At 40.7% G+C, this 20,420-nt stretch overlaps 1 protein-coding gene across 2 annotated transcripts in view; it reads right to left on the bottom strand.

Moving 5' to 3' along the window:
- Window positions 1-2,709, bottom strand: part of LOC147622707 (Ribosomal RNA processing Brix domain protein) — a 32,001-nt gene extending 29,292 nt beyond the window's left edge. For both annotated transcript variants that reach the window (XR_015269484.1, XM_086822315.1), the window contains exons 1-6: window positions 2,566-2,709; window positions 2,149-2,358; window positions 1,814-2,059; window positions 1,647-1,712; window positions 1,365-1,538; window positions 1,215-1,280 (exon numbers count right to left, since the gene is read on the bottom strand). Coding sequence is in view for 1 of the 2 variants with exons in the window: in XM_086822315.1 (XP_086678441.1) it covers window positions 1,215-1,280; window positions 1,365-1,538; window positions 1,647-1,712; window positions 1,814-2,059; window positions 2,149-2,358; window positions 2,566-2,634 (831 nt within the window). In the remaining variant the exon portion in view is untranslated. The remainder of the gene's footprint in view (window positions 1-1,214; window positions 1,281-1,364; window positions 1,539-1,646; window positions 1,713-1,813; window positions 2,060-2,148; window positions 2,359-2,565) is intronic.
- Between the last annotated feature and the right edge of the window lie 17,711 nt (window positions 2,710-20,420).

Below are 20,420 nucleotides of genomic sequence, written 5' to 3'. Positions count from 1 at the left end.
ACAGCAGTAGGGTTGTACTGTACCACATGTCCTTCCCTATAGCCATAGCTTGCATGTAACCTCGAGAAAACTACAACCTGTTCACATGAATCCAAAGACATGTTTTCCACATGAAACCAAAGACCTGTATCTGATAAACCGAAGACATGTATCCCATAAACCATAGGCTTGTTTCCTCAAAACCAAAGTCCCGTTTCCTCTCGAAAAACCAATGTCCTGTTTCCATGAGAAATCCACAAATACACCATCCAATCACGGTGCCAAAGCTAAACCTGGAGAGCCACTGGAATCCTCGCTCACTAGCAATCCCATTCTTTGTCTCCTCTTGAGAGAGAGAGAGAGAGACACCTTCAAGCTTCGCGCTATGGCGTGGCTGAGTGTTGCATGGTGGCTGTATGGGCATGCTGTACGCTTGTGGCTGCTCACAAGTTATGCGCCTGTTCACTGTTGTACGGTCGCTTCAATTGCCGTGCACCAACGACCAGCCAACCAAAGAGAAGAAGCGCCATACACCACCACCTCGACTCTACCACCCTTCGCTTTATATCGAGGATGCGATTCAGCCTGCTTTTCTCCCCCAAAAAAAAAGCTAATAGCAAAAACGCATCCTTCCAAAAATAATATTATTTTAAGTCATCAAAGCTTATAGAACCTTATAAACTTAAAAATCCTTTTGTCCCCCTTCACACTTGGGCTGGCCATACATGGGTTTCCTTTTCAAATCTACACGGATGCCATTCACACTGTCCATCCCATGCCCGTGCCCACTAGATTCCCTAAATACACACCGCCCATCAATACAGGACACATAACTCTCTCTCTCTCTCTCTCTCTCTCTCCCCCAAAAAGGTGTTGCAAAATGTGTCCTTGTGGTGCAACCATGGATTCACTACACAAAGTCCTAAGAAAATCCAACAAACAAGTCATGGGGTGAGCAAGGAACATAGTTCTGCAGAAATAACAGGTGGCAAGAGTGATATAGTTTCACAAATCATCCTCAACAGGTTTCAAACCGTGTAAGCATCGTGGAGACATGACTTTCAAAATACACTATTCATTAATTCACACATTATACAAAGTCTATTACATACTGCATGACACATAACGCATGACATTTGAATATACCATAAAGCAAACACCATCAGCTGTTCCTAACATTCACGTGCACCCACTTACAAAGGAAAAATGGTATCCAAAAATACTATACAGCCTACCTCCTGTTGCGGCATGTAAATCCGTCCCACTTTGCCTGAAAGCGAGTTGCGGCTTACATTCTTGACCTGCCAGTAAAGATGAACCCAGTAAGACTCAGTCTCATTCGTAAGTTTCCCTGTTCATAAGCACAGCAAGTAAGAACAGCTTACCTTTTTCTTGCTAGACTTCAAAACCATCTTCATTGATTCTTTTCTCAAGTCATCATTGGGAAGTCTATGCCGGCGAACAACCAAGTCCATCGAAGGCCCGGCTTCAATCAATTCCATGCGTGGCACCTTTGATCCTGATTTCTTCAGGCGTATGGCACAATGCTTGAAATATACCTACAGCATCAAAATCAAAGAAAAATCATAAGGAAGATTTTACAGAAGCATTTATTCTTGCAAAGCCCTACAGCCCCTTGCATAAGAAATTCAGCAAAAGAGGGCAACCTTGTTTCCCGAAGCAACACACAGATAAACTCGGTCCAGCCCAGCAAGATTTATAGCCTCCACTACCTAGTATTCCCACAGCACTTCAATTAATCCTATACATGTTATTAAGAAGCCTTCCACTTGATCTCCCAGCTCATCAACCTTAACACTAAAAGAGGCCTTACCTCCCCCCTTAAAACATCAATCAGGATCTCCTTCAAATGCTTGAGTTTCTCGTCTTCTTCAAATCCTTCACCAATAAACACAAGGCAAGGTTTGGAACCTTCTTGCGGCGAGTATTTCTTCCCACCTCCGAACATAATGATAGGGTCAAAATGCTCCACCCCGAGCTCTATAAGATCATACACATGGTGGTCGTACATTCGCCCGATCACAAGATTGTGAGGTCTCTTCTTTGAGTGAGAGCCAAACTGCATTCAACCATCATTAAAGTCAGCAATCATACTATAGTTTGTTTTCATACAAAAACTTTAAGCATGAGGGGACTAGTTTTTCTCACCACAAATACGCTGCAGTCTGTCCTTTGGGAGAGAAACTCAAGATAAGTTTCCCCACCACTCTCAAACGGCCGAATGTTCTCATTCTTTTTCGTGTACTTGATGGCATTACCCCCAGCCTTTCTGAGCCTGTAGAAGTCTGAGAGTACTCCCTTTACCACACTGCTAGTGGTTGTGCCATGAAGAAGCAAGAGCTTCTTCACATTCTCTACCTGCAAAAGGTTCAAAGGTCTCTCTTACCTCCATGAAAGCTAGATGTGTGTGTGTCTCTCTATGTCTATGCACACAGATGACACACACTATGTCTGTGTATTTACACACAGAGGACTCTCTCTCTCTCTCTCTCTCTCTCTCTCTCTCTCACACACACACACACAAAACATCAACCACGACAAAAGCGATAAAATTCCTGTGCTTACAAGCTTGGGAGCGCGCTTTTCGAGCACCCTTTGCGCTCGCTTGGTTTTGGGTTTCACAGCCCGTAGCATCGTTGAAACTTCTGCGAGTTCCTTTAGGTCAGGGCGAAGCTCAAACCCAAAACGTCGTTTTTTTTTGGGCAACACTTTAATTTGTTTTGTCATTAATTTCGTTTCTTTAGTTTACATATTTAACTTAAGATAAATAATTAAACTTTAATTAGGTTTCCTTAAGTTTCTGATGGAAGATGGGTTTCTAGTGCATTTGATGGGACCTTCTAGCTGAAAGATTGGGCATGGTTTAATGGATTCGAACTAGATAAGGTGGCTACCAAGGTCTTATATGAAGAGATATGCAGGACTGAAGTGAATGTATGGTATTACAATAAAATTTAGAAGGTCATATGGAACTCTAGCACTTGGATGAAGAGATGAAGCTTCTATGGGAAGTAGATATTCCAATGAAGGCTTAGGTTTTCTTGTGGAGAGTCTATATGTGGGCTTTGCCTATTGGGTATTAACTGTTATAGAGGAACTTCACTTCTGGGCTATGCCCTAGATGCAAATTTGCATTGGAGGATGGAGACATACCTTTTAGGATTGTCTTGCCATTAGAGGGGCCTTGGCTAGAATTGGTAACTAGGTCTCAAGTTGTATAGGACGATAAGGGCATTGGGGGAATTGGTTGTTGGGAAGATTATCTGAATCTAATGGGGCTGCTATTTTAGTCTTTTGCCTTATTAGATATTGTTGTTTGTGGGGTATATGGACTCTCTAGGAATATTATAATATTTCAAAAAGGAGCAAGCTTGGGGACAGATGTGATGAAGTTGATGCATAGATGTGTGTATAAATGTTGGTCTATATATTATGTTAATAAAATGAGTGATTGTACTTTTGTTCAGCTAGTTTAGGCCCTTCAGAGCTACTCTTTGGCCGAGGAGACACTTGTACATACTAGAGTTTCCTACCAAATATTGTTATGTTGTAGGACTATACGGGGATGGATTTGAAGGCAAGACCTCATAAGTTTGGGCTAAAGACCAAGAGATGGTATTTGAAGGAGAAGCAACTAGTATACACCTTTGTAACTTTCATTGAGAACCCCTTGGGCAGGATACCTATGGTGAAGGCATGGACTAAAGGAGAGTGTATGGAGAAACAAACTCCAAAAGAATGTACTATTGAGTCTATGCTTATAGCCTATATGCAATTGGGCTACCATGTCTCTTGGGAGCAATCTTCTTTTGTTTGGGAGGATGAGAGATGGGATCAAATATGCAGCTTGTCGAATAGTGAAAAAGTGGGATGAGACTCATGGGAAAAGGAAGTCATATAAATATCTCTTGTATATAAATGCTTTTGATTTTTTAATAAAAATATTTTATGTTCCAAAAAAAGGATAAATATGTAAACTTTAATTAGAACTCCTTAAGTTTACATATTTAAGATAAAGTTGAGTGAGTACGTAAAAAATATATTCACGTAATGATAACTTTATCTTATTGGTATTAATTACGTGCACCTTAGGCAATCCTTGAGTAAAATCCACATGTCCACGGCATGTGCTAAAAATGACATATAGACAAGCCTCATATTTACAAACCTCGGGTGCTAAAGAAATGTTCGAGGGCCCAAAAGCTAAAATGAGCTAGTTTCCTAGGCTATGTATACGTTACTAGGGTTACATATGTCATAAGTTCGGTAATTATGGATCAACTGACATATACAAGTCATAAGCTCAGTAATACCCAAAACCATTACATACAACACATTGCTAGATACACAAAAAGATGTGTCAAAAAAGTGCAATTACACATCTGCAATAATGTTAACCAATGTAGTTTAGGTCTTTGGAATCAGCGTTGAGGAGCCATGATATCGTAGTTGTGCCATGTGGTGGTCACAAACTTGTGAACGACTGTAAAAAAAAGGGAACATGAAAGGCCACGAGAGAAGATCTTGGAAGTTAGTGTCGAACATATCCTCAAAAATCGACGATGTGATGTACCTGGAACTCAACCATTGTGTGTACATACTTGTTGGATGAGGAGGATTGCCATAAAGATGAGGAGGATTGCCATAAAGATGAGGATGTTAGTTGGTTAATGTCGAATGCTAGCCCATTGGAGTGGAGCCTCAAAAATTTGATAATGGCTATGATTACTGGATCTGAGACCTAGTCATACATCTCATAGAAGTGCTCCATGGTGTGCATCAGGTTCTCTAACTCTTTGGGGGAGCAATGATAGGGAATCTTTCCCTATGTTTCCTTCTTGGCTTTATAGGAATATCCTCGATCCCAATGGCGCGCTCGATGGAGAAGTAGAGCCCAAGGGCCCTAGGTAGTTGGGTGCTGTACAATAGACCACCCAATGTTTCTTTTGGGGGTAGGGGATACAACTTAGGTTGGCCTGATATCTCTTTGGTTGGCCTCATATCTCTTTGCAGGTGCAAGCACATTGAGGTGTTCCCAAGGACCTTGAGGTAGTTGGGTGCTCTACAATAGACCACCCAATACTTCTTTTGGAAAAGGTAGGGGATACAGCTTAGGTTGGCCTGATATCTCTTTGGTTGGCCTCATAGCTCTTTGCAAGTGCATGCTCATTGAGGTGTTCCCATCATGCTCTCTCTTGGATGTTGCAATTCTTTGAGATATACATCTCATGGTTTAGGTAGAGAAGGTAGTTGTGGATGATTAGAGCTCTAGCTTGTCAGACATAAATTCCTTGGGGATGGCCATAGAGGATGTTGTACGTGAGAAGGCTATCGAGGGTGTCTTTGAAAGCACATGCATCCTAGTGGATCCTGCCAACCTATGAGAGGTGGGGATCTGCTGGTCTTCAAGCTTGCCTTATTCCATGCTACCTTGAGGTATTTGGATTGGTGGTTGAGTGGGAAGAAGAGGTGGAAGAGGATGTTGAGGGCTAGCTTTATGAAGCCTCGAGGGTGGAGCAATTCCATTAAGAAGAGGTGGAAGAGGATGCAATGGGCCAACTTCATGAAGCTTAGGAGGTCGAGCGATTCCACTAAGAACCCTCCCAAGGTTGGTGATGGCATTGGTGAGGTTGGTGATTAGCATTGATGAGGGTGGTGATGTTGTAAGGAATGGGTTATGGGGTGAGGTATCACCGAGGGGGGAGCCAAGTAGAGAGGAAGGCATGGGAGGGGTACCTGGTAGGTCCAAGGTATCACCAAGGGGGGGAGCCTATTATTGATTATGAAAATTATCGAAATATTTTTATTGTATATTTTTCACGAATTTATATTTTTTATTATTTGCCACATGGTCAGTGACTTACCACCACATACTGGTTACACCATGTTAGGTAGATAGTCATTGGATATAATCTTGTGCAGGTGTTTTGATAGTAGCAGATCAGTTTGGCAAGGCTAGTGTAGGCAGCATGATGATGATGGTTACACATTTTTGGCATGCATATTGGATGCACATTTTTGCATCATTATGTTCATGGGTGGCAATATTATATTTTTGGCGACATTATATTTATGCGACATTTATGTAGTGGCTTAGTGGCCATCATTATCTTGTACATAAAATGGCGATACACATATTTACCATGCACATTTGTTATAGGGATATATTTATTCAAATGGTTTGGCCCACATTAATTCATGCATGACACTTTGCTAAAGTCAAGGCCCAAAGATGGTTCACATTACTTCATGGATGACACTTTCCTAAAGTTTAGGGGTAAGGCCGAAAGTGGAGTGTAAAAGTCATTTTTGACTCACAAAATAATATATCTAAATACACTTGCTTAAAAGCGTGAACCATCAAGAAAGTGGGGGGAGATTGTACCCAATGTGTGTGTCATGCATTTCATGTTCATGCAAGTTTTTCTCGATAAGCTATGGTGTTTTGAGAGAGGTAGAGTGAGCTTTGTCCATTATATTTATTGAATTTGTGCACAAGGACGACAACCCTTCTGCAAAACAGTGGGTAATAGAGCTAGGCCCACATCAAGAACTACTGCAGCAACTAGTCCTTTGGTAATCGTGTAACTTGCTAGGCAAAAAAAAAACAGTCCTCGGTAAGCATGCCACCTGCTGCGCAAAGAAGCACCCCAAAGATATGCTACGCGAACGTAGTGGGTGCCACAGCCTGTGGAACCGGGCACACCCGCGGTAGCCATGTACATCCTAGCAAAGGCTCGAAGGCCCAAGGCCAAGGCCCTGTAGAGGATCAAGGTCACTAGTAAGAGCAAGTGAGTAGAGCCCACAAGCTCTCTCTCTTCTCTTTGACCTCTTAGATATATGCATGTGAAACCAACACACTATATATACCCCTCTTCCCACTCCCCATGTTTTGGCTTATAGCATTTGTCCTTTTCCTTCTCCTCTCTCCTGATTCACCCTCCCACTTCATAAACCCACCTCTCCCAAAATTTCTCCCCAAATTATACTATTTTGCTTCTAAAATCCACGATGCACCTCCAAATTCACCTCTGTAAATTCCCCCCTCTTCACCTCATCAACCCTATCGTTTTGAGCTACTACACCCCTAATTTATTTTAGTTTGTGTGCAAAGTGATTTGCAAGCTTCATAAGCAATGTGCTTATGAATGCTGGCTTCTCCTCCCTCTCCAATCAACCCTCTTGCTTCATTAATAACGCACGCTTCTCATGCTCCAATAAGGATCCCGTGTGCATGCAGCGTTGTTGCTCTTCTTGGAGTTGAGCTTGGATCAAAGAAAGTCTTTGATCGAGTGTGGGCTAGGAAGTGGAGAATTGGTGAAGCCACGATCATTGTCTATATACAAATCATCACTTGAAGAAGAATTCATCTTGAATTTAGAAAATTGGCTATCTCATTTGCACAATGCAAATCACGATCAAGTTGAGAAAAGAGATGTCGAGTGTTGAATGTGGCAAGAGTATCATCTTGCTTTGAATAGATCAAGGACGAGAAAAGAGATGTTGAGTGTTGAATAGATCAAGGACGAGAGGTAATACTTCCACAACCAATCTGCTTTATTTTGTTGCTTTTGCACTGTAAAATAAAGATTTGAAGGCATGGACCAATGATTCTCTAGAATATGATTATCTCACCAAGATTCTCAAAGCAATTTTTGAAGCCTAAATCACACGCAAGGAATCAAAGATAAGTTTTCCCTCTTTCACTTTTACAAAATTTAATGGTAGAAAGGATGGCCGCATTGTTCTTTCATGGTTAACTCAATTTGATGATTACTTTGTTGATGAAAACTTCTCCGAAAGAGACAAAATTAAATGTGCCACTAATCACATGGTTGTGATAAAGTATCTCTAGGTGGAATGTACTTCGCAATGTTGCTGACAAGCCAACCACTTAGCTTAAGCTCCAAGACAAAGTCAAAGAGTCTTTCCTTCCACCTCAATTTCATTTGCAGGATGCCGTGCATGGAGAAAATTCTCTTGGAATAATCGTGACAATGTGTCACAATACATTGAGTGTTTTTGGCAAACATTATTACATTTTCTCATGCTAAAAGATGTGCTTGATGACACATTGCAACAAAATTATGAGGATGGTCTTGAAGAAGGCTTGCAAGCAAAGGTGCATATGTTCCAACCTTCTTCTCTTTATGAGGCTATTTCTCTTGCTCATGATATAGAAAAGAAGAATAATAATCGTCCATTTAGACGATTTCTTCAACCTAATTCTTTCATTTTACATTGCGCTAGTGTTTAACACACACACACCCATATTTCCTCCTAAAAATGTATTAATGGGGCAACTTCAAAGCCAAATTTTGTAAATTCAAACCCCAAGCCTAGTCACGATAGTGCTCACAATGTCTCATCAAAAGCACCTAGGCCTAGTCTTACTTGTCATTGTTGCCTAAAGTCGGGCCATACTATGAAAAATCGCTTCACCAAGTTATCACCTTCAAACAAACCAACCGCCATAGTCCACTACATCAAAGAAGAAGCCCACGAGATTGATGATGACACCATTCCAAAATGGACTAAGGACACTCTTCATGATGAGGTTAATCAAGAATTAAACAACCCTCTAGGTATTCCTTAATCTCTCCATTCATTATTATGCATGCTAGGTTCTATGGATGGTCATCAAGTTTGTGTTTTCATGATAATGATTTTATTTCAGAAAATCTTGTAAGGAAATTACAACCCTTTACATATAAAGTAAAATCTACATTCCAAGGAACTCGTTACTGACACTCGTGAAATTAAAAATCTTGAAATTGAAATTGGGTCATATAAAGAGTTTCGTGATTTCTTGATTGCACTTTCACATTCCACAAAAATAATTTTAGGAATGCCATTCCATCATCAACACAATCCTAACATTGATTACAACACTCATACTATGCAATTCACACATAATGACACATTGATATCTCTTTCTAGTGACTCTTCACGTGAACTTTTTCCATTGATTACACATACACAAGCAAAAAGAGCACTTAGAAAAGAGCACAAAGCATACATGATTTATGTGACTGAGGTAGAGAAAGTAAATCAAGCACTCACCCCACATCAACGACACTTTCTTGATTCTTTTCCTCATGATTGTTTTGTTAATGAGTATCCCCCTCACTTACCTCCTTCTCGCCCTAAGGACCATAAAACAGAGCTCTTGCCAAGAAGTCAACCACCACATCGTGCACCTTATAGACAAAACCCTTTGCAAAACAGCAAGAATTTCAATGCCAAATTAAGGAATTACTAGATAAAGGATTGATACGACCTAGTAGTTCACCATTTAGAGCACCAATCTTGTTAGTTTAAAAGAAGAATAAGACTCATTCCATGTGTGTCGATTGTCATGCATTACATAAAGTGGCTGTCAAAATATTCATAGAGTAGACAATTTACTTGAAAAATTGAAAGGTCCTTGTGTTTTTAGCAAGATAGATTTAAAATCAGGTTATCATCAAGTGTGTATGGACCCCACTGATATTTATAAAACTATATTTTACACTCAAATTGGTCACTATGAATTTCTACTAATGCCCTTTGGCCTTACAAATGCACCGGCCACATTTGTTCGCATGATGCATAGAATCTTTTTGAACCATCAAGATTTTATTATTATCTTTTTTTATGACATTCTTATTTTTAGTCGCTCCGAAAAAGAACATGAAAACCATTTGAGAATTGTTTTTTAACTTCTTAAAGATAAACATTTGTATGCAAATCCTAACAAAAGCTCTTTCTTTCAAAGTGACATTGAATATCTTGGGCAATGTACATGATGTGAGATCTTTTCTCGGACTTTCGCGCTTTTATAGAAAATTAGTGCAAAACTTTTCTCATTGCATTATCATTGACATTATTGTTGAAAAAGGAAAGTGTTTTTTATTAGGGGAATATTTTTTTGTGAGCTTTGGACGCGAGCTTTTTTTGACAATTTTGCGAGCTTTTATTGCACTCAAGAAAGAATGTATTATTACGAGATAAATGGAAGCTAATATATTATGTTTGCAACATCATATTGCAAACCATCCATGTTAGAGCCTGTTGATATTACATGAAAGATACTCTTCTTCAATGGCACTATAATTGTCTCTCCTTTAAAACAAATGGTTTTGACTGAGCTTTGGCAATCCTCTTACTTGTATCCCTAGATATTGTAGATCTCCATCTAGACCTTTGTTTCCCTATGGAGGCGTCTTTTGGTTCCTCTTGCATAGTTGTACTTGCATCCTTAAATTTTGCATGCATAGTTGGACATTCCTCTCTTGGTTGTGCTGGGGAGGTGCCCTAAACTTCTGCTTGCATACTTGAATTATTTTGTTATTGTGTTTGTAGCCTAAACCTTGCTTGCATAAGCACTTTTACTTTCTCTTTGGTGATTCTTGTGACCTCCTCTACAATCCAAATGCTTGGAAGCTCAAGAACATGCATGTTATTGCGATCAGGATGCCAACTGTGTGTGATATCATCATTGCAAAAGTATAACATTTGAGCTTTCTACCCTCTTAGACCTAGATGTCTTCTCTCAGAGTAGTAAGAGGGTGTACATACGCATGGGGAAAAAACCTCGTAGTGAGGGAAAAAGTGCCTTGACAGTCCTCAGTGTGTCCACACACCACTACCATATAATGTTATAAATCTCCCCTGGAGTGATGATGTGAACATGTACAAGGTATGCCTGATCAATCTTGAAAAGGCAATAAGCCCAAAGCTTTATGAAAAGCTTTGAACTTTTCACGAGGAAGAGCCTTCGTGAATAAATCTACCATGTTGTCAATGTGTAGGCACATAGACCAAGCTGATCTCTACATAGAGAGTCTTTCCTTGACTTAGTGGTAATACACCTCAATGTGGTTAGTGCGAGCATGAAACACTGGGTTCCTCAGAATTGCTAATGCACTCTGGCTGTCAGTGAAAATCATAGTGCTAGACGACTGTCTAACACCCAAATCAGCCCCATAAGAGGTTTGAGCCACACACACTTAACTGTAGCTGTAAAAGCTACCCTATACTCAGCTTCATAGTTGGAAGTGGCCACTATGGGCTACTTCTTGTTGAGCCATGATATACATGGATCACCAAGGTGAAAGCAAAACCCACTAGTGGACACTCGTGTGTCATAACATCCAACCCTATCTGAATCACTGGCAGCATGCAGTTGTGACTCACCCCCCTTTGGATAAAATAATCCAAAATACTGAGTGCCCTATAAATAGCGAAAAACCCGCTTTAATAGCTTGGCATGCTTCATACAAGGGCTATGCATAAATATGCTCAATTGTGAGACCGCATACTGTATATTTGTCCTTGTGTGACACATATATAGAAGGGATCCAACAGCTTGTTGATACAAACTAGCATCAAAAGAGTCTCTTGCATCTTGAAGACTAAGTCGAGTACCTGTCTCCATAGGTGTAGCCACAAGTTTATAGTCTTTAAGATTAAACCTCTTCAATAGCTTCTGTATATATTTAGATTGCAGCATAACAATGCCATCATTACTCTGCATAAACTGAATCCCCAAATAGTAATGCAAGGGCCCCAAATCTGACATCTTGAATGATGACTGCAAATCTATATCGGGTCCCGTGATGAGCAGCATATCATCAATGTATAGAACGATGACCAAAAATGTATTCTTACTCCTCTTCACATAGAGGGTACTCTCTGTTGGATTGTTGCAAAAATCATTTGCAACCAAGTATGCATGAGTCTTCTCATACCATGTTCTAGGAGCCTGCTTAAGGCCATAAAGAGTCTTTTTCAACTCGCATACTTTAGACTCTTCTCCTTTCACAGCAAAACCAGGAGGCTGCGAGACGATACATACACCTCCTCATGTAAATCACCATTCAAGAATGTAGTCTTAATGTCCAACTGATGTACATTCCACCCATGATGTGCTGCCAAAGCAATGAGAAACCTAATGGTAGTCATACGAGATGTGGGTACAAAGGTCTCATTATAATCAATGCCCTTTTGCTGGGCATATCCCTTTGCAACAAGGCTGGCCTTGTAGTGATCAATGCTACCACCTGCTTTGCTTTTTAACTTGTAAACCCACTTAGTACCAATGGCCTTCTTGCCACATGAGGTAGATCTATTAAATACCAGGTGTCATTCTTGAGTATAGAGTTATACTCATCCTGCATAGCATGCATCCAATGATCATCATCCTGTGCTTTCTCAAAGGAAACAAGTTCATCCTCACTACATAAAGTAGAAATGAGAACATGATCCATGTGAGAATAATCTGCATGATGAGAACTTGCACGAGTTGTGCTAGGTAAAGAAGTTGTCAACCTGCTATCCCTCAATGTCTGCACAAGCCATTTTGGCATACACCTAGATTCTTCTATAGCTGCTCTCTCCTCATCCACCACATCCTCAATCATCGCCTCATCAAAAGGTTGATCTGCAGGCTAATTTTGCACCTGTAAAGGTTGAATTTTTGCACTTGGTTGAGCATTCAATTGCTCTACATATGGCTGCCTTCCATTAAACAAAGGTAGGAGCGAATTAAACATGTCCCTGTGAGCATACATTCTACTATTTTTTGCATGAAAGCATGGGCTAAACTGAGTTTTCGATAAAAACAACATCTCTACTTACCAAAATCTGCTTTTAGGCCAAATGGTAGACTCTATATCCCTTGCTTTCTGAACTGTATCCCACAAATATGCATTTAATTGCCTTATCATCAAGCTTATTGCATTGTTTCTCAGGCACAAGAGCATAAGCAAGACAACCAAAAACATGCAAATGAACCACAGAAGGCTTCCTGCCATGCCAAGCTTCATAAGGAGTTTTAGACTGCAAGGCATTGGTAGGGCATTTGTTCAATATATAGTTTGTGCACATAGTTGCCTCTAACCAAAAACCACGAGGTAAATCTTAGGCTTTCACCATACATCGTGCCATCTCCATGAGAGACATGTTCTTCCTCTCAACCAGACCATTTTGATGAGGTGTGTATGGCACTATACATTGATGCCTTATGCCTTTTTCAACCATATATGCATGAAATTCTTTGGACATATATTCCCTCCCTCGATCTGAACGAAGGGTGCCAACTTTACATCCACATGCATTTTTCCCCATGGATACAAAGTGCTTAAAGCACATAAAAATCTCTGACTTCTGCTTTAATGGATACACCCAACTATATTTGAAGTAATCATCAATAAAAGTGATGAAGTAGAGAAATCCCCCAATAAATGGTGTCCTCGTAGAACCACGTACATCACTATGTATAAGTTGTAATTTCTTGGAAATGATGCCTAATGCATTTTACTAAGAATACACCCCTCACATACATGTCTAGCAGGGGTCTCAAAAGTTGGCAACTCAGACACCATATCATGCCTTTGAAGGCATAACAAACTGCCATAATTCAGATGGCCAAATCGTGCATGCCATAATTCTGTATCACTCATAGCACGAGTCGTAGAGACTGAGTAAGCATCATGTTGCAACTTCTCAAATACATCCATCTTAAAGGCCATGAAACAAGGCAATGATAGAATAACCATCATTTCTATCCTGAACTGTACATATGTTGTCCACAAATTTCACCATCAAGCCTGACAAGGCTAAGGCCAAAACTAATAGCAAGTTCTTCTTAATGCTTGGCATATATAAAACTACAGAAAGAGTAAATGCGCTCCCATTTGTAGCAGTGAGCACAACTATACCAACACATACAAAAGATAAGTACGCACCCCAAAATGAGTACAAAAGATAAGTACAAAAGATAAGTACACACCCCAAAATGAGTAGATAAGAGGGTGTACATACGCACACAGGAAAAAACCTCCTAATGAGAGAAAAAGTGCCCCGACGGTCCTAAGTGTGTTCACACACATCACTACCATATAATGCTACATCATCTTTGGTTATGCAAGTTCTCCATTCTTCACACATGGAGATATTTTCTTCATGCAAACCCTTCTTTATGTACTTCTTGCTATGTTGTGTAGACTTTGCTCCCAATGGAACAGACATGACCTTTCTCTACCATTCATAATCCTTTCAGGGTCTCTATTATATACTACTCTCACTGCTCTCTAGTTTTCCTGTGCCTCATCTAGAAGTTTGCACTATTGTAGCCACACTGCTTCATGGTCTCATTAATCATATCCCAAAACAATATTTGGCTTGTCTCATCTTCCTCCTTCATCTCACATGTTGCAATAGTCATCAACTCTTGGGCACTACAAAAACACACACACCTAGTCGGCTCCATCCAAATATGTTATTTTTTTAACACAAACTATTTATTTGAGATAGCCATAAGTAATCTTACCTTGGATCATACACATGGCATGCCATAGTTACCCATTCTAGTACTATATGAGTATGGTCAAATTGAACCCATGACATGTTGAGGTCACCATTTCCATCTCTTCTCATCCTATTTACAAGATCTACACCAGCCGGTCCTTTTGTAAACATCTTGAATATAAAACCATCTCTTGTCTGGAAACCCTTGTCTCAGAATTGACTTCCATGGAAAAAGGACACCTTGACCTCTTCTTTAGTGACAATAGGCTATCATAGCCTTCTCCCATTGGCATCTTTAATTTAATCTCTTTTGCAGCTATTCTCCTAAACCTGAGGATGGAAACGAATATATTTTCATGGAACAATAAAAGATATGGCTCGATAGAACAAAAAGCTTAAGTGAATTATTATTTGAGTCTCACCTTTGATTCTCAACCAAGGGGGATAGCTCTTCAAGGAAATTTGAAAGTTTGGCATCTCCAAGTGGAATAGTCTCTATCTCATCTTCCCTCTCATACCTCAACAAAGATGTTATCAAGAGCTTCTTCGTGGCATTCGTCTACACCTTTCTTGGTTCTGCATTCTTGTCAACTAAAAGAACATTTGTAACTCGTTGTCTAGTTTTGTCTATAGAAGTGCCAAGTTATACCTGATGGCGATGATCACCAACATGCACCATTGTTACGATAATTAATTCATTATTGGATGATCCCATAAGTGGAAAGAATATCGTGGGTGATCCAAGTGATTAATTTGGTTGTGAGTGAATCCAATCAACTGTGACATGTGTGACGCATGTAAGAAATGTGTGAGTTTGATTGTGAGTGAATCCAATCAACTCTTTTGAATTAATTCTTGATGAGGGTGACCTTAGTTGGTTGTGAGTGAATCCAACCAGTTGTGACACGTGTGAAACATGTGGTATACTTTGTGAATACGTGTGACGTATATGAAAACATTGTGTGTGAATCCAATGTATGAGTTTGCACAAGGATATTATGATGCAAATCCCATCATATGGTTGCTAAGATCGAACAAAGTGAAGAAAGCCTCACCACCAACTTCAATTCCCATAACTTCACTTAAAGTTCGACAAGAATGGAGGCCCAAGCAAGACCAAGCAAGTTACTCAATCCCTCTCATGCATTCAACACATACAAAAGAGCTTGCATGTTTAGTCTGTTGAGATATCGAGCTCATCTAGTGAGGCGGTGGACACTGATGACCCGCCTAGGGGATAGGCCGCCCCACACTTACACCACTGGCATGGTTGGTGAGATCATGGGTGATATGTGGCCAGTGGGATGACAGGCTGTGTGATAGCCATTCTAGAGACTGGCATAGTTATAGCGTTAGCTTATTTAGTTGGGTTCACACTATAGAGAACCCTAGTATGTATTTGGTTGAGTACCTTTCATATTGTGTGTACTCTTATCTTTGTATATGGTGTGTTGAGTGTTGTGTGAAGAAGAAGAAGATTTTGAGCCTCTCACCTTGTGTGTTCTCTTTTAGGGTTTGTGAGTGTGTGTGTGCTTGCAAGAGCTCAAGCTCTCTTCTCCCCTGCATCTTTTCATGGTATCAGAGCCTAGTTCATGCTAAGGGTTGAGATGCAAGCAAGAGAAGCATAGGAAGCGGTACAAGGGTAAGAGTTTCATCTACTCTTTCCTATTTGTGTTGGCGACTACACCCTTGTGGCGGGAGCCCTACGGGAGGCACCGGCGGCAGCAAACGATCTCTAATTGAGGAGCTTTCTTCGTGGGAGTAAAGCTATAGGGCAACTATAACATCCTATCGGACATCATTTTTCAGGTCGAAAACGCATTTCGGGCGCATTAGGAGCTCCGTTTTTTAGAAAGCAGGCGATTTCGAGCACTGCGAGACGGGTAAGTCATCGATTCTCTGCAGAACTATGTTTTAAGAACTGCAGGAAGATAGATTGGTTGTGCAGACATTGTGTGTGCTGCAAAAAGGAGGTCAACAGTTGCCATTTGGTGTATGTATGCACATTGAGGTCACTGGTTACGACATTTGAGTGTAGTATAGTATCGCTATAAAAAATACAGCAGTTTGTGTAGGACAAACCAGAGTGCTGTTTCTGGTAAATTTGTGTGTCTAGCAAGATGTCAAATGATGGCATAAACCAAATTGTTGTTGAGAAGCTTGATAAGAACAACTTCCATGCTTGGAGGTTCAGGTTGATAAATTTCCTGATGGGAAAGGGTCACTGGGACTACATAGAAGGTGAGCATGAAGAGGCACCGGAGATAATGGAGATCAATCCGACTACTGCAGATGTGAAAGAGTTCAAGGATTGGAACCAAGGAGCCAAAAAAGTTATGTATTGGCTCTCTATCAGTATACAGGACACCATGATTGGGCACATACACAGGATGCCAAGTCTCCCAAGGAGACGTGGGACACCTTGGTAAAACTCTATGAAACGAATACCAAGGCACGAAAGATACAGTTGAAGAATGAACTTCATATTGTGGAGAAAAAGAGTATGTATGTGAATGACTATGCATTGAAGATCAACGGTATTGTGGAATCCTTTGCATCTATTGGCGTTTCAGTAGATGATGTGATAAGGTGGAAGTCTGTCTACGTGATCTCGGGCCACAATACAAGGCGTTCAAGACGCCGATTCAAACTCGGGAAAACATTCCCAATTTCACAGATTTGGTGTCTATGTTAATTATAGAAGAGAAGAGCTTGGGTGAAGACCAACAGCCTTCACAAAACAAAAACATTTCAAAGCAACAGGCCTTCTACACAAGTTCAGGAAGAGGACGAGGTAGAGGAGGTCGTGGACGCGGCCAAGGAGGTGGCCGAACAGGTAATCAGAATTATGGCCACCAGCAGAGTAGCAACAACAATAGTCCCAGAATTCACAAACAACAGCAACACGTAGGTGGAAGAGGCCAATTCAGAGGCAAGGGGAGTCAAAGAGGTCGTGGAAATTGGCAAAGGCAGTATAATGATACACGTGGATACTTTTATTGTGGTAAGCCTGGACATGTGCAGGCAAATTGTTATAAGAAGCAGGCTGGCATGCAAAATGGGAAATCGCAACAAAACAATTATGCATCCTCGAGCAGAAACACTGAGGATAATGAAAGGTTGTTTGTTATACAGCATGTCGTTAGGGCCATGTCTGAAAATGTTGAAGCAGCACATAAAGATGATGTATGGTACGTTGATTCAGGTGCTTCGATCCACATGACAAGTCATGGGGAGTGGTTCAAGGAGATGAAAAACCTTGAAAGACCAGGTTTTGTGGAAACAAGGGATGACACTGCTCATCCAATTGCCCATGTTGGAGATGTGCCATTGTCTATGCAGGATGGCAAAGTGAAGTACCTTGCAGATGTACTTCATGTTCTGAACATAACAAAGAATCTAGTTTCAGTTGGCCAGATGATTGAGCAGGGTTTGTAGGTTCGGTTTAACCCTGATTGGATGTTATGTTGAAGACTTTAAAGACAAGTGCAAGTTGGTTGCAAAAGGCAACAGAGTGGGCAGAATGTTTACATTGAATGTAAACATGCCTAAAGTGAGTGCTACGATGTTTGCAAATGGTTCAGGAATTGTTGCAGACACAGACATTTGGCATAAAAGAATTGGACATGTGAATGTGCAGAGAATGAAGTCTATGCAGACTAAAGGAATTGTGACAGGGCTGCCAAAGTTTAAAGTTGAAGGTATGCAGAAAATATGTGAAGCATGCCAATTTGGAAAGCAAACAAAGCATGTATTTCCACGTGGCAAAAACGTGAGCAGAAATGCACTAGATATTGTGCATTCATATGTATGGGGTCCTACGAAGACCATGTCTATGGGAGGCTATAGGTATTATGTGACATTTATTGATGACCACACAAAGAAAGTGTGGGTATACTTCATGAAGAGAAGAGTGAGGTGTTCACTCATTTTCAGAATTTCAGAGTTATGATTGAAAAGCAAACAGGGAAATATGTAAAGTGCCTAAGGTCAGATGGAGGGGGAGAGTACTCCAATGAATTCTTTGATTTTTTGAAGAAGAATGGTATTCGGAGACAGTTTACATGCAGATACACTATGCAGCAAAATGGAGTTGTTGAGCAAAAAAGCAGGCTCATTGCTGAGATTGCGCGAGCATTGATGGGAGAGAAGAATATGCCACATAGCTATTGGGCTGAGGCTGTTTTTGCAGCAGTTTACAAACAGGACTCCAATTGCAGCCATACATGATGCAACTCCACAGAGGAGCGGTTTACTGGCAGAAAACTTGATTTATCTCATCTAAAAGTCTTTGGATGCATTGCATATGTGCATGTGCTAGATGAGCTGAGAACTAAGCTGGATCCAAAAGCTAAAAAATGTGTATTTATTGGGTATTCCCTTGAGCAAAAGGGATACAGGTGTTATAACCCTACTACACGTGAGTTGAGGGTAAGCAGGGATGTTGTTTTTTATGAGATGAGGACCTGGTATGCTGCTAAAAAAGAAGTTGTTGGGGCTGATGTGAGTGGAAATGTGGTTGCACAGAATACAAGTCAGCAATCACAGTCTTTGAGTGGACCAGGAGAGTCCTCATCTAGTGGTTCAGTTGATAGACCATGGAGTGGCAGGCTGCGTCATAATACTAGTCCTGCAAATGTGATTAGTACATCACATAAAGGGAAAGAGAAAGTGATTAAGCCCCTTAGTATGCCTGACATTTCTACAGGACATTCTCATGTTGATGGCATGTTGATGGAGAGTCTAGTGGCTCAGAGATGAGCCTTGATGAGGATCTTGGGATACTAGCTACTATGAGAACACCTGGTGTAAAGAAGGTTATGGAAGCCATGAATGCAAATCTACGAAGATCTAGGAGAGTGAAGAATCCTGTGCAAAGGTTTACCTATGATGGTTATGTGGCACATCACTATGCATACATGGCAAAAGTTGTACAAGTTGTAGAGCCCACATGCATTGATGAGGCTGTTGGAAATGTGTGTTAGGAGAAAGCTATGGATGAGGAGATGGATGCACTATATGGAAATGAGACTTGGGATTTAGTGCAATTGCCTGAAAGCAAGAAAGCCATTGGATGCAAGTGGGTGTACAAAGTAAAACATAACAGTGATGGAAGCATAAACAGGTACAAGGCTAGATTGGTAGCCAAAGGATATGCGCAGACATATGGCATTATTGATTATGAGGAAACTTTCAGCCCAGTTACCAAGATGGAAACAGTGAGAGTTGTGATAGCAGTGGCTGCGTCAAAACAATGGTCTTTACATCAAATGGATGTAAAGAATGCATTCTTGCATGGGGATTTGCAAGAAGAGGTGTAGAGGATGTGAGTCACCCCAAGCATGTTGCACAACCACCTGGAAACAGTGAGAGTTGTGATAGCAGTGGCTGCGTCAAAACAATGGTCTTTACATCAAATGGATGTAAAGAATGCATTCTTGCATGGGGATTTGCAAGAAGAGGTGTATATGTTGCACAACCACCTGGTTATGAGGATGTGAGTCACCCCAAGCATGTTTGCAGGTTGAAGAAAGCCTTGTATGGCTTAAAATAAGCACCAAGAGCATGGTTTGACAAGATTTCTAAATATCTTGTCACTATTGTCTTTCATGTAGCCAAGGCAGATTTCTCGCTGTATGTGAGACATAGTGATAGAGGGGTTGTGCTTGTTGTCATCTATGTAGATGACCTGATCATTACGGGGGACCATGATGCAAAGATCTTTGATGTAAAGATCTTGCTTAGACAGAAGTTTGAGATGAAGGATATGGGGGAGCTCAGATATTTCTTGGGCATTGAGGTGATTAGGTCACCACATGGTATTGGATTACTGCAAAGACAGTATGGCTTGGACATGTTGTCCAAGTATGGTGTGACAGGTTGTAAGCCTATCTCAATGCCATTGGATCAGAATGGCAAGTTGAGTGCAGATTCAGGAGAGATTTTGGAGGATCCTACTATGTATAGGCGTATAGTAGGAAGCTTGATCTACATGACGATCACCAAGCCATATTTGAGCTATGTTGTTGGGTTGGTGAATCAGTTTATGCAGGTTCCTCGGAAGCCGCATTTGGATGCATTGAGACGCATACTGAGGTATGTGAGGTCTACTTTGCATTGTGGACTAT

Source organism: Cibotium barometz, chromosome 28 (assembly GCF_041138505.1).
Source record: "Cibotium barometz isolate CiBa-2024 chromosome 28, ASM4113850v1, whole genome shotgun sequence".
Taxonomy (NCBI): Eukaryota; Viridiplantae; Streptophyta; class Polypodiopsida; order Cyatheales; family Cibotiaceae; genus Cibotium; species Cibotium barometz.
Note: the sequence above shows the minus strand (reverse complement) of the source record. Positions and strands in the feature narration are given on the sequence as shown.